The following is a 13242-nucleotide window of genomic DNA, read 5'->3' as shown; positions in this document are numbered from 1 at the left end:
AATGACAATAATTTCAACTGAATTTTCTTCAAAGTAGGATAGTTTCCCCTTTCCTAGGTACACAAAAATGAATTAAGTTCAATACAAAACTGGTTCTTGTAAAAAAATTCAGTGTCATTTAATTAAGACCATAAAGTCATCAAGAAACTGGAAACTAGGGTTATTTATTAGCAAATTTCATGGATTTTAAATCTGAATACAGCAAAATAAATCAGCCTGAATATAGTAAGGATTCTTTCTTTATACTGAAAAAGCAGATGGGGCTGGTGTTGTGGCACAGTGGAATAAGCTGTTGTCTGGAGTGCTGGGATCCCATATGGGCACTGGTTTGAGTTCTGGCTGCTCTGCTTCTGATGCAGCTCTCTGCTAATGTGCCTGGAAAGGCAGCAGAGGATGGCCCAAGTCCTTGGGCTCCTGTGCTCACATGGGAGACCAGAAGGAAGCTCCAGGCTCCTGGCTTCTGCCTGGTACAGCCCCAGCCATTGTGGCCATTTGGGAAGTGAACCAGCAGATGGAAGATTTGTCATAACTCTTTCAAATAAATCTTTTTTAAAAAAAGTAGAAAAAAAAGAGTAACTGAAAGAAATATTTTGCTTGCGTTAGGGCAAGAGTATGACTTCTACCAGTTGCTATGGCCAAAAGGCAAGAAGTAACAAAATCTACTCCTAGAAGGAAGGAAAACCGTTTTCTTTTCAAAATGCTCTCTGTTTAAACAAAAATTCTAAGCAGTAAGTGTAGCAATAAATAGAAGGCGAATGTTTAAAGAACTCTCTCTCCAGAAAGGTAATACTATCAATCATTTTTATAAAGGGTCAAGAGTGATATATTTTAAGCCAGCATTCTGTATTTATACAGCACCCTCACTCAGTGAAACAGATGGAATCTGTGCTACTTATTATATACAAGGACATCAGGGAGGATACAATTAAATTCTCATGCAACAAAAACACAAGTTTTATCAAGAAAGACTTTCTGTACATTTTCAGAATGTACATCTAAATTATCAAGGGCTTCCTACCCATCATACAGCTGGAAATGATGTTTTTATCTACTAGCTTATAAAAGGTATAATGCTTGTTTTTCAAAAAGCATTTTAAGCATGTAAATTTATTCTAATTAAGAAATTGTTTGCCTGAGTCGAAAGACCCAGTCATCCTATTGCTATGACATCCTTTGCCAGTTTGATAAATTGCAAACTAGATCACTTCTCTTGAAAAAGCAAAATTACCAGCACATTGCCTTTCCACGCAGGTTTAGACAGAAAAAAGGCATGTTTCTTAGGTAGCGTCACAGCAACAGCACACACAACACAAATGGCAAGTTCTGCATAAAGGAAAAGGACTACAATTCCAGCACAGGGTTCAAATTACATGACTGTGGTCTAGTGGTTTGGTTAGAGGGGGGCAGCAATAACTTTGGGAAAGTTCATTTGCAAGGTAGACTTCCAACAGCTGCTATGCAGCAAGATCTGAAAACTAAAGAAAAACTCCAACTACCAAGTGCAGATTGAGGTATTTCAGAGTGTTAAACCTTTTTCAGAATAAACACTCTTTAAGAATGAGTCCAAGATATGAAATAACTTATATGTATGAATTTATATAAACTAAGAAACCAAGTGCTAGACTCTCAAACAATGTCAAACAAAATAAATCATATCCAGTATTAAATGAGTTAAATAATCTTTATGGCCAATATTCCATTTAATGTTCTCTCATTTTTAATCTTTATAATTTCCAAAAGTATGAATTTATAATTTATTCTCCTTACAGCACTTTCCTTCATCCTAAATATTTATTGCATTGACTTTAAAACATAATTTTACGGTAATGTGATTTCAATATTACTTTATTACTTATATATAGAAAAAGAATTTTACATTTAACTCTTTTGACACTAATTCTACTTATGTCAAAAACAAAAAGCAAAATAAACTTACCTTTAGGGAATCAACTAAATCATCAACTAAGAAGAGGCGCCTGAGTTCTTTTATTGTGCAATTCACATGACCAAGAGCAGAATTACTGTATTTCTGAACCAACTCCTCAGATATAGCAACATCAGATTCCAAATATGCCCTAGAAAAAATTGTTACTGATTAGAGCAATTTTTCTCCCTAAAAGTCAATCAACGATTATGAGGGGGGCTTCAAAAGGTCCATGGATAAATGGAATTAAAAGATAATACATGTTTCCCATGAACTGGTTGAAGCCCCTCATATATTTACAAAACAGATGAATAAAACCTTCTATGATAAAAGTCGATTGTTTCCAAATTAAAGACAATATAAAAATTCAGCAAGTAAGAACTATTTCACTGATACACACCGTTGGCTGGCTTGCATAGAAAAAGCTTTTGCTTTGAAGCCAGACTGGTCTGACTTTAAATTTCAAACTCAGCTACTGGTTATCTAGTTGTGTAACTCTGCAAAGTTATTTGGTCTTATTTCCAGACCTCAGTTTGCTCATTTATAAAACAGAGATTATCATAAAGATTCAGTAGCTAAAGTGCTTAAAGCCAATGAGCACCAAAACAATCCACTTGATGAACAATAATTAAAGGTTTTGATCAAGTTTTCTTCCCATCCAACTACTACACAGGCCTGACTTTGGTTAGCTTCCAAGATCAGACAAGATCAGCATGTTCAGAGTTATATTACCAGAGACTTACAAACTTTTCCTACCCAAGATCCTATTCATTTCCGAATCCTACATTCTGTCAGCCTAATCTTCAAGAAAAACTGTTCCACTGTCAAGTACCAAATTATACAATTACTATCAAAACTACAGTGGCAATCCCTATAAAACATAGTATTTACTGTCCATCTAAATGCCCTACTCTATACTGAGATGGCTGGATTTAGTAAATTTAAGAATATACAACTGTAAAAATGTCAAATTAGCAGGGATCTAAAAAACTTTTATTATAGTTGCTGTTTCAAAGAAGCCATTTTATCTTGCTAGTGTAAAACACCACGTACTTCTCTTCCACCTGTTGGAAGTGTTCTATACCCAGTCCCTCAGCCCCCTTTCCCATGTCTGCACACCAGTTACTCAATAATAGAATGATAATACTTTTAGGCAACTCCTTGTCCCCTAATTCTGCCATAGCGATTTGCACCAAATATGTCTCCTTGTTTTTATTCATGGTGCCATCACTCTAAGTGCTTATTACATACAAATTGGAATACTTTTTCACTCTCCAAATAGGCTGCATCCTATTCTATCAACCAGTGACAGACTAGCCTTATTTGAGCTACCATGGATAGTGCAATGTACTTATGCTGAACTCAGAGGGAGGTAAAGACCTGGTACCAAACGTTAACTACCTTGGCTCTGAGGGGTCCAATTCTGTAGATGAGAGAAACACTTTCCAACATAATTTTAAGTTCAAACATTCTGTGATTTGGCAGTTCTAACTTTCCAGAGTCTTCCTAAATCTTTTAACCTTAATTCCTATTACTCCCTGCTGCAGTCTGAAATGAGCCATTCACTAAACATTTTTCAATCTCAATGCTTTTGTTCCTCATACAGTCATCACAATCCATAGTGCTCTCCCTCTCACCTCTGGTGGTAGCTTATCTAGTCAGTCAGCCTCATCCCAAATCGTACCCTACATGGAACCTCATGTGATACTCAAGATGCCTTAAGACACTAATGTAATCTCTCACTCCTATATACATTAAGCAACACTTTCTTTTATATTATTATTGAAGAATTTACCATATCCAGCCCTGAAATAGAAATATATATACGTGTATGTTTTTTCCTCCTATAGTATAACCTGTTATGGGCCAGGAATATACTAGTATAATGGTCTAAACCACTACTAGACAACTGTTATTTATTAGTTTTAAAAAAAAAGTAAGGAGACAGGCACTAGTTTAAGTCCCGGCTGCTCCACTTCCAATCCAGCTTCCTGCTAATGAGCGTGGGAAAGCAGAAGATGCCCCAAGTGTTTGTCTCACATATGGGTGCAGGGATCCAAAGAAGCTCCTGGCTTTGGATAGATCATTGCAGACATTTGGATGGAAGATTTCTATGTCTCTGTCTCTGTCTGTAACTGCATAAATAAAGCTTTGGAGGGGTACCTTCTATTTCCATCCTTTAATTTATGTAGAAAAAACAGAACTACTAAAAGGCTCTCATTATCCTTTTTTTTTTTCTTCTTTATTTGACAAATAGAGTTAGACAGTGAGAGAGATAGAGAAAGGTCTTCCTTCCAAATGGTTCATTCCCCAAATGGCTGCCATGGCCGGCACTGCGCTGATCCGAAGCCAGGAGCCAGGTGCCTCCTCCTGGTCTCCCATGCAGTTGCAGGGGCCCAAGCACTTGGGCCATCCTCCACTGCCTCCCCGGGCCACAGCAGAGAGCTAGACTAGAAGAGGAGCAGCCGGGACTAGAACCTGGTGCCCATAAAGGATGCTGGTGCCGCAGGCGGAGGATTAACCAAGTAAGTCACGGCGCCAGTCCCGACTCTCATTATCCTTTAAAACAGCATTTATACAGCATTGAAAAATTTAGAAGTGGATGAAATAACCTTGGTTGGTATTCTGCTGCCTTACATCACTCCTGTTGGTTCTTTTAAAGATGTCTGACCAGAAGGCAGAGACAGCACACAATGACATCTTGTAGACATTTACCTTAATTCAACTGGCATTTTTATGTTACTAATACAATGCCAGCACTGTCCATCACTCTTTCCCAGTAATGAATAAGAATGGTAGGACTGCATCTTTCCTAGTGTGATTGGTCAACTAGGAAAACCGTCCAACAGGTTTAAATTGGTATGTTGGCTGAATTTATTTTATAATGACTGTAAAAGCCCTTTGAACTAAGAATAAAGTATGTTTGTAAGATGGAAACAAAGAATAAAGAAACTACTAGTCTTTCAAAAATTTTCTTTAAAATCAAATGACATTAAAATTTGTTGTAAATAATTTAAAAGTTTTGAATTGACAATATTTTTACATATTTCAATATAATGAATTTTAAAAATAACACTAATGACTTATGGTAGATACCGCAGAAATTTCAAATTCCTGAATTCCAAATTAGTTTCCCCATTCTGAAAATGAAGTAATACTACCTTTCTCTCATTGTTATCATGAAAATTAAATATTTACATAAAAGGACAGACACAAAGCAGCCATTCAACACCAGTCTCTCTCCCAAAGCTATGTAACATCACTACTTCATCACTAAGAGAAAGCTAGAGAAAACCAAATTATTTCGACAATCACAATAATTACGTAGGTCTTTTTTTTTTAATTTGAAAATCAATTTATCTTTAAATATCAACTGGATAATGGTTTAGGAAGGTACATACTTTTTTATGATAAACAGGTATTTGCTCTGCCAAAGTGGTTTTTAAATGCTCACAAATAACTTGAGGAAAAAATGTTGTGCATAAACAAAATCAGTTAGAAAACAGTTCAAAGTCACTGTGCAGTTAAGAAGGAATTCTTGGCCAGCGCTGTGGCTCAGTAGTTTAATCCTCTGCCAGCAGCACTGGCATCCCACATGAGCACCACTTCTAGTCCCAGCTGCTCCTCTTCAAGTCCAGCTCTCTGTGTGGCTTGGGAGAGTGGTCAAAGATGGCCCAGACACTTGGGCCCCTGCACCTGCATGGGAGACCTGGAGGGGGCTCCTGGCTCCGGATGGGTGCAGCTACAGCCACTGTGGCCATTTGGGGAGTAAACCAGCAGATGGAGGACCTTTCTCTCTGTCCTCCCTCTTACTGACTGTAGCTTTATCTTTCAAATAAATAAAATATTTTAAAAAGAAGAAGGAATTCTCAGAGTATTTTTGGCCAGTTGTTAAGGAAGCCTTTTTCAAAGAGCTGGGTCTTGAATGAAACACAGAACCAAATTAAAAGTACAACATGTTGGGGCATCAGGGGCTATAAGGAAGATAGCACACAAATGAGCACTAAATCATAGGAGTAAATAAGAAATAAGACAAATATTTGGATTTCATGCTGTGATAAACAGAAAATCCCCTTGCCTAAAAGTAAGATAAAAGCAGTATCTGAGAAAAAAGAATCTGACATCTGTAAGATCTGAAATAATCTGATGTAACCTCAAATCAATCTGTCAACAAGTAGAGACCAACCAGGGATAGGCAAATATTTACTTTAAATATTTTAGCCCCAGAAATCCATGTGGTCTCTTTCACAACTACTAAATTCTGTCATAATATGAACCAGCTAAATAGCTGTATGCCAATAAAACTTTATTTAAATACAAAACCAAGTAGCAGACTGGATTTGGCCATAGCTATAAGTTCATGGGTTCCTAGTCCAGAATGAGGAAGCAGTGGAAAACGACTAAATATAGTGAACATCTTTATATGAAATGAAAGCAAGGTAACATGGAAGAAAGAAGCTTGAAAACTAGGACAAGGGGTATGTTACTAGTAGAAATTAATAAATTTGAGAAAAAAGATCATGATGAGTTAGTGGTTAAAAGTAGCTGGACAGGGAGTAACTAACTGTTAGTAAGTATGGAGGTTTTCTTGGTGTGATGATAATTTTCTGGAATTAGATGGTGATGGTTGTAGAATCCTATGAATATACTACAAACCACTGATTTTTATAGCATGTGAATATATCTTTATTTAAAAGAAAAAGGGGAAACATGGCATGTGAACTGGAGGCAGAAAACTCAGTCTGAGGTATGTCACAATAGCAACTAGATATTTAATGCTGGAGTATACTTGTGAAAACAAAGGCAAAAGATAACAGTTGAGAGCTGTACTAAAATAAAGCTCTACAGAAGAAAATAGAAAAAGTAACACCTTAGGAAATAAGAAGGAACTAGATAAAGAAAATAGTAAGACAAAGTCAGGAAGGGAAAGCATAACAGGAAAACATTACTAATGAAAAGATAGTTAACAACTAACAGTATTTCATTTTAGGGAGCATAAAAAGTAAGCAATAAAGAAAATATATCCCCTTACAAATCATAAAATATTATTAAACATTAAACTCAAATTAGGTAAGAAATACCTATTTCTAATATATCAATATTCCATAATAAGAAAAAGATGTAAACTACAGTATATAAACAGCATCTTTTTCTGACACGAACTTCTGGTATGACCTTTGGAAAAGTAGACAATTTTTGTATAGCTTTTTAGCAAATATTTGCAATTATCTTTAAACAATAAAGAAAATGAAGTCTCAATACTAATCCTGTTTACACTGTTGCCAATGTGTGCCTTGTTTTTCAAACATCTCACCTGAATGGATGGCCTTCATCTGATTTCTGGATAGCTTGGATCACACCCTTATATATTCTAAAGCTGATAGTCACAGAGAGGAGAGCCAAGGCAATGTAGGCCGTTACACTCACAATGCTGAATACTGTCAATGAAAGCAGCAAGAATAAGCTGGCACCAAACACCACTCCAGTCTTCTTAATGTCTCTCCAGTAGAGGAGGTCAACAACTAAAAATTGAAAAAGAAGAAATCTGAAATTAGGACATTTCACTCATTTGTATTCAGCACATCTATAAAAAGGCCACTAGATAAATTAAAACCCAAGCCTAAAATATTGAAAAAGCACTAACTTCATGAGCTATGTTTAAACACACTCTTTTATATATTAATACAATACCTGCGTCTATTTTTATTTTTTACCATCAACTGTTTTTCATTCAAATTATTCCCTGCATATCTGAGTCCCTCTGGCTGTGCTGTCTTGCTAAATGCCTCAAGCAGGCAGACCTGTAATCCAAAACAAAAGGCTACTTTAAATCATCTGGTGCATTTTCTTCATCAAATGGATGTCATATATTCAAGTAGTAGGAAAAATACATATACATTTATTAAAATGTATATATTAACTATTTCAATGCCATAAAGACATCATTATTTTTAAAAATGCTAAAAATTAAAACTTTGACAACTACACACAAAAGCTTTGTAGTTCTGCTCTCAAGATCTCTGAGAAACTAAAAAATTTAAGTTAAGTCATCATTAACAGAAAAATGCCTACCAAACATAAGACAGAGGCAGTTACCTGAAAAGCTACTACTTCCCTAGAAGAGTGGATAGTCATGTCAAAAAAATTTAGGAGTCAAAGAAAAGAGAAAAGCTATATGTATTACACTGTTATATAATGTTTATTAATAGTAAGGATTCAGACAAAGCCAAACTTAGCAAGTCTACTCTTGGTTTGTGGTCACAGGGCCACCAAGGGAATCAAATAACAACAGGCCTCTGGTGTCAAGATCAGATTATACTCAATCCAAAGGGACCTCTACAGTATACCAAAGAGCTCTTGAATTCATAAGTTAGGAATAATTCATCTCTCTGAACCGTGAACATTTGGGAGAAACAAAAAACTTTATAGTATAGTAACAACAAGGATACTTTGAAAAGTTTGTGGAAAAATGGAATTAGAACTATTTATTGGCCGGCGCCGCGGCTCACTAGGCTAATCCTCCGCCTAGCGGCGCCGGCACACCGGGTTCTAGTCCCGGTCGGGGTGCCGGATTCTGTCCCGGTTGCCCCTCTTCCAGGCCAGCTCTCTGCTGTGGCCCGGGAGTGCAGTGGAGGATGGCCCAGGTGCTTGGGCCCTGCACCCCATGGGAGACCAGGAAAAAGCACCTGGCTCCTGCCATCGGATCAGCGCGGTGCGCCGGCCGCAGCGCACCAGCCGCGGCGGCCATTGGAGGGTGAACCAACGGCAAAGGAAGACCTTTCTCTCTGTCTCTCTCTCTCTCTCTGTCCACTCTGCCTGTCAAAAAAAGAAAAAAAAAAGAAAAAAAAACTATTTATTTTGGTGCAAAAATTTTCAAATAGCTTTTCATAATATGCATTTCCAAATTTTTGAAGACTCCTTCATTTGGATATGCTCTTAACTAGAACCTCAAATACCAGTTAACTTTTAAGATAAAGGGGAAATATCAAAGAAAAATCCCATTTTTACAGGCTATTTTGGTTTTGAGCCTTAGTTTTTCTAAAGTATATTTACCACTTTACTGTAAGGGGTACTTCTGTGGGGGAAAACAATGTATGTGAATGTACAAAGTTAGGTGTTACTACAAAACCCTTAATTCCCATTAGTGTACATCATGAGTACTAAAGAAGGTATTTTAAATACTCATCACTGTGGCACATGGCAGAGATTCAACAAAATATATTACATTCTCCTAAATATAATTTGGTTTGAAAGCTGTCAATTTACATAGCTTTATTTTCAAATTCAACTATTCAATCTTTCCCAACTTTATGTTGTCAAACCTGCTAAAAAAAACCTAAAACACAGAAAGTTTTACACAGAAAGTTTCTACTATCGTACCAATACATTGTCAAAATGGCATTATAAATGCCATATTAAATAGACCACAACAGCAATGCTAACAGTTGTCTGACATTCAGTATACACTGAGGCGATACTCTTCATGAAACTTAATTTAGTAGAATGAATTAGAAAACCTGAAAATGGGGGGAAATGCATTTTTCTTGAAAGGTTTATCCAACTCTAAAACACTATTTTTGTGTTAAGTCAATGAAGGTTAAAAAAAAAAAAGACTATTTCACTGTCATAAGACCCAGGGATGGGAAAAATTGGAAGAAAGTTTAAACAGACTTTACGAAATAAACATTGAGCTGATTCTGAAGAATGAAAACAATCTAAAGGTGCAGAACTAATTATGTTTGTATGTTAGGATTGGTTCTGATATCTTTTACTAACAGGATTCAGTGACAGGGTAGGAAGTAATGATAAAGTCAGCCCAAATTCTTGCCCATGAGGCTCCTCAAGAGTCCAGATAAACTCAGGTTCTAGGGTGGAATCACACGGATGTAAACAAGGGCTCCATTACTTACTAGTTATGTGGCATCAAGGAAGTCACTAAACCTTTCTACACTACAATCCTTCATCTTTATAAGATGTGTATTTAAACAGGAAAGATCTCATTGCAACGTTGGGATTCATTAACTGAGATCTGAATTAAGAGTTTTCATTATTAATATAAAGCATTTAATATAGTACATAGCATTTAAGAAATTCTTAATGTCAGGTCTGCTATTTGTTATTAATAGCTTCACAGTCACTATCAATTTGCTTATCTGGGTTTTTAAATTCCACTCCTTGGAATTTACCCAAAGGAAATGAAATTGGCAAACAAAAAAGCGGTCTGCACCCTAATGTTTATTGCAGCTCAATTCACAATAGCTAAGACCTGGAACCAACCTAAATGCCCATCAACGGTAGACTGGATAAAGAAATTATGGGATATGTACTCTTTAGAATACTATACTGCAGTAAGAAACAACGAAATCCAGTCATTTGCAACAAAATGGAGGAATCTGGAACACATCATGCTGAGTGAAATAAGCCAGTCCCAAAGGGACAAATACCATATGTTCTCCCTGATCGGTGACAACTGACTGAACACCAAAAAGGAAACTTGTTGAAGTGAAAGGGACACTATGGGAAACGGTGACTTGATCAGCATAGCCCTGACTGTTAATGAACAACTTAATACATTATCCCTCTTAGTTTTTTTGTCTGTTCTACTTAATATGACTGATTTAATTCTGTAATTAATACACAGTTATTCTTAAGTGTTGAAATTTAACTGAAATGTGATCCCTGTTAAACATAAGAGTAGGAATAAGAGAGGGAAGAGATATATAATTTGGGACATGCTCAAGCTGACTTGCCCCAAATGGTAGAGTTAGAAACATACCAGGGGACTCCAATTTAATCCCATCAAGGTGGCATGTACCAATGCCATCTCACTAGTCCAAGTGATCAATTTCAGTTCGCAATTGATCATAATGAAAGGACTAAGAGTCAAAGGGAGCACATAAGCAAGTCTAGTACCTGCTAACACTAACCGATAGAATAAATAAAGGGGAGAGTGATCCAACATGGGAAGTGAGATACTCAGCAGACTCATAGAATGGCAGATGCCCTAAATAGCACTCTGGCCTCAGAATCAGCCCTAAAGGCATTCAGATCTGGCTGAAAAGCCCATGAGAGTATTTCAGGCATGGAAAGCCAAGACACTCTGGCAAAAGATCTCTGTGAGTGAGATCTCAGTGAAAAGAACAGGTCTTCAAAGAAGGAGGTACCTTTCTCTGAAGGGAGGAGAGAACCTCCACTTTGACTATGACCTTGTCTAAACAAGATAAGAGTCGGAGAACTCAAGGGGCTTCCATAGCCTTGGAAACTCATGACTGGAGCATAGGGAGATTACTGATGCCATAGACAGGAGTGTCAATTGGTAAAGTCAACAACAGGAGTCACTGTGCACTTACTCCTCATGTAGGATCTCTGTCATTAATGTGCTGTGCATTGAGATTTAATGCTATAACGAGTACTCAAATAATATATTTCACTTTGTGTTTCTATGGGGGTGCAAACTGTTGAAATCTTTACTTAATGCATACTAAACTGATCCTCTGTAAAAAAAAAAAAAAAAAGAAAAGAAAAGAATAGAAACTATCAACTCCCAACTTGACTCTCACTGGGATTAAACATGACAATAGGTCTGATCTGATTTCATCATCATTAAAAAAAATCATCTATTATTTTTCACTTTATGTTTCTGTGTGGGAGCAAACTGTTGAAATCCTTACTTGATGTATACTAAGCTGATCTTCTGTATATTAAGATAATCGAAAATGAATCTTGATGTGAATGGAAGGGGAGAGGGAGTGGGAAAGGGGAGGGTTGTGGGTGGGAGGGACGGTATGGGGGGGAAGCCATAGTAATCCATTATTCGTACTTTGGAAACGTATATTCATTAAATAAAAGTTAAAAAAAAAAAAAAGCAACTATAAAGAAAAAAATTCAACTTTATGATTAATCTATAACTTAATCAACTGCACTATCACATTGTTACATTATAGACACATTACTCTGTAAACCACATTAGAAAAGGATTTAAAATTTATCCAAGTTTTCACTATCATAGGGTAAATGAAAGCTGACAGCCTAAAATAATCAGCAGGTAAAATACAACTCAAATCTATTTTGGTATGTACAAATGCTCCTATACATTAACAATTTCTGGTTCTCAAAGTGCTCAAAACACTTATTAATCTTCAAAATCACTATTGGTACTAAGTTAATAAATACATATGTACTCACAATTCTTTCCTTCATTAAAAATCACTCAGTAAAACCTGATTATGAAATCATTGAGTTTAACTTGAGAGATATATAGTATAATATAGATTACTGTCTTCATTGAATTATCTTATGTAATAGTTACTGTCCAAACAGGTTAAACACATTTTTTTTTAAAGATTTATTTATTTACTTGAAAGCCAGAGCTACAAAGAGAGAGAAGAGGAGAGAGAGAGAGAGAGAGAGAGAGAAAGAGAGAGAGAGAGAGAGAGGTCCTACATCCGCTGGTTCACTGCCCAATTGGCCACAACGGCTGCAGCCACGCCGATACATAGCCGGGAGTCAGGAGCTTCCTCCCAGGTCTCCCACACTGGTGCAGGGGCCCAAGGATTTGGGCCATCCTCTCCTGCTTTCCCAGGCCACAGCAGAGAGCTAGATTAGAAGTGGAGTAGCTGGGACTCGAACCAGTGCCCATATGGAATGCCGGTACTGCAGGCGGCAGCTTCACCCGCTACACTACAGCCCTGGTTTAACACATAATTAAGAATTATTTTAATCTTTGATTTATATGTAAATAATGTAGAGGAGAGAAAAAAATCAGGACTGAGAGTCAAAAGAACTTTTTTTTTTTTTTGGACAGGCAGAGTGGACAGTGAGAGAGAGAGAGAGACAGAGAGAAAGGTCTTCCTTTGCCATTGGTTCACCCTCCAATGGCTGCTGCGGCTGGCGCGCTGCGGCCGGCACACCGCGCCAATCCAAAGGCAGGAGCCAGGTGCTTCTCCTGGTCTCCCAGAACTACATCTTAGTACTAGCGCTTAAACTATGTAACTATGGATGAGATTCCAACCTCTCTGCATGTCTGTTTAACCATCAATAAAGGACATTAGTCACCTAATCTCTCTTTCCTTGAAGAAACTAACAATTCATAGTTAATAGAAAGATACACATCAGTTCTGCATTCACTGTTCCCAATCAGTGGATCCCAATCAATGAGATCTTCCTACTGGAACTATTTAACTATTCAAGTTAAATATTCTTTTCTTTTTTAGATCCAAATTGCTGGAGGAGAAGGAGGACTAAATATTTTTATTCATACCAGTCTTTTGAATTGAACTTTGAAACAAACATTTTTTTCAGAGGCAGACATTATTAAA

The 13242-nt window shown here is 36.9% G+C and overlaps 1 protein-coding gene across 7 annotated transcripts in view; it reads right to left on the bottom strand.

Annotated features, from left to right (window-relative positions):
- The window catches only part of RTN4 (reticulon 4), a 172360-nt gene that overhangs the window by 10322 nt on the left and 148796 nt on the right, over positions 1-13242 (bottom strand). For all 7 annotated transcript variants that reach the window (XM_089326453.1, XM_070069115.2, XM_070069111.2 and 4 more), the window contains 2 exons: positions 7239-7446; positions 1937-2075 (listed from right to left, as the gene is read on the bottom strand). In XM_089326453.1, the coding sequence (XP_089182579.1) occupies positions 1937-2075; positions 7239-7446 (347 nt within the window). The remainder of the gene's footprint in view (positions 1-1936; positions 2076-7238; positions 7447-13242) is intronic.

Source organism: Oryctolagus cuniculus, chromosome 2 (genome assembly GCF_051225735.1).
Source record: "Oryctolagus cuniculus isolate XC-2025 breed Fujian yellow rabbit chromosome 2, ASM5122573v1, whole genome shotgun sequence".
NCBI lineage: Eukaryota > Metazoa > Chordata > Mammalia > Lagomorpha > Leporidae > Oryctolagus > Oryctolagus cuniculus.
The sequence above is the reverse complement of the archived record's forward strand: the minus strand, read 5'-3'. Positions and strand labels throughout refer to the sequence as shown.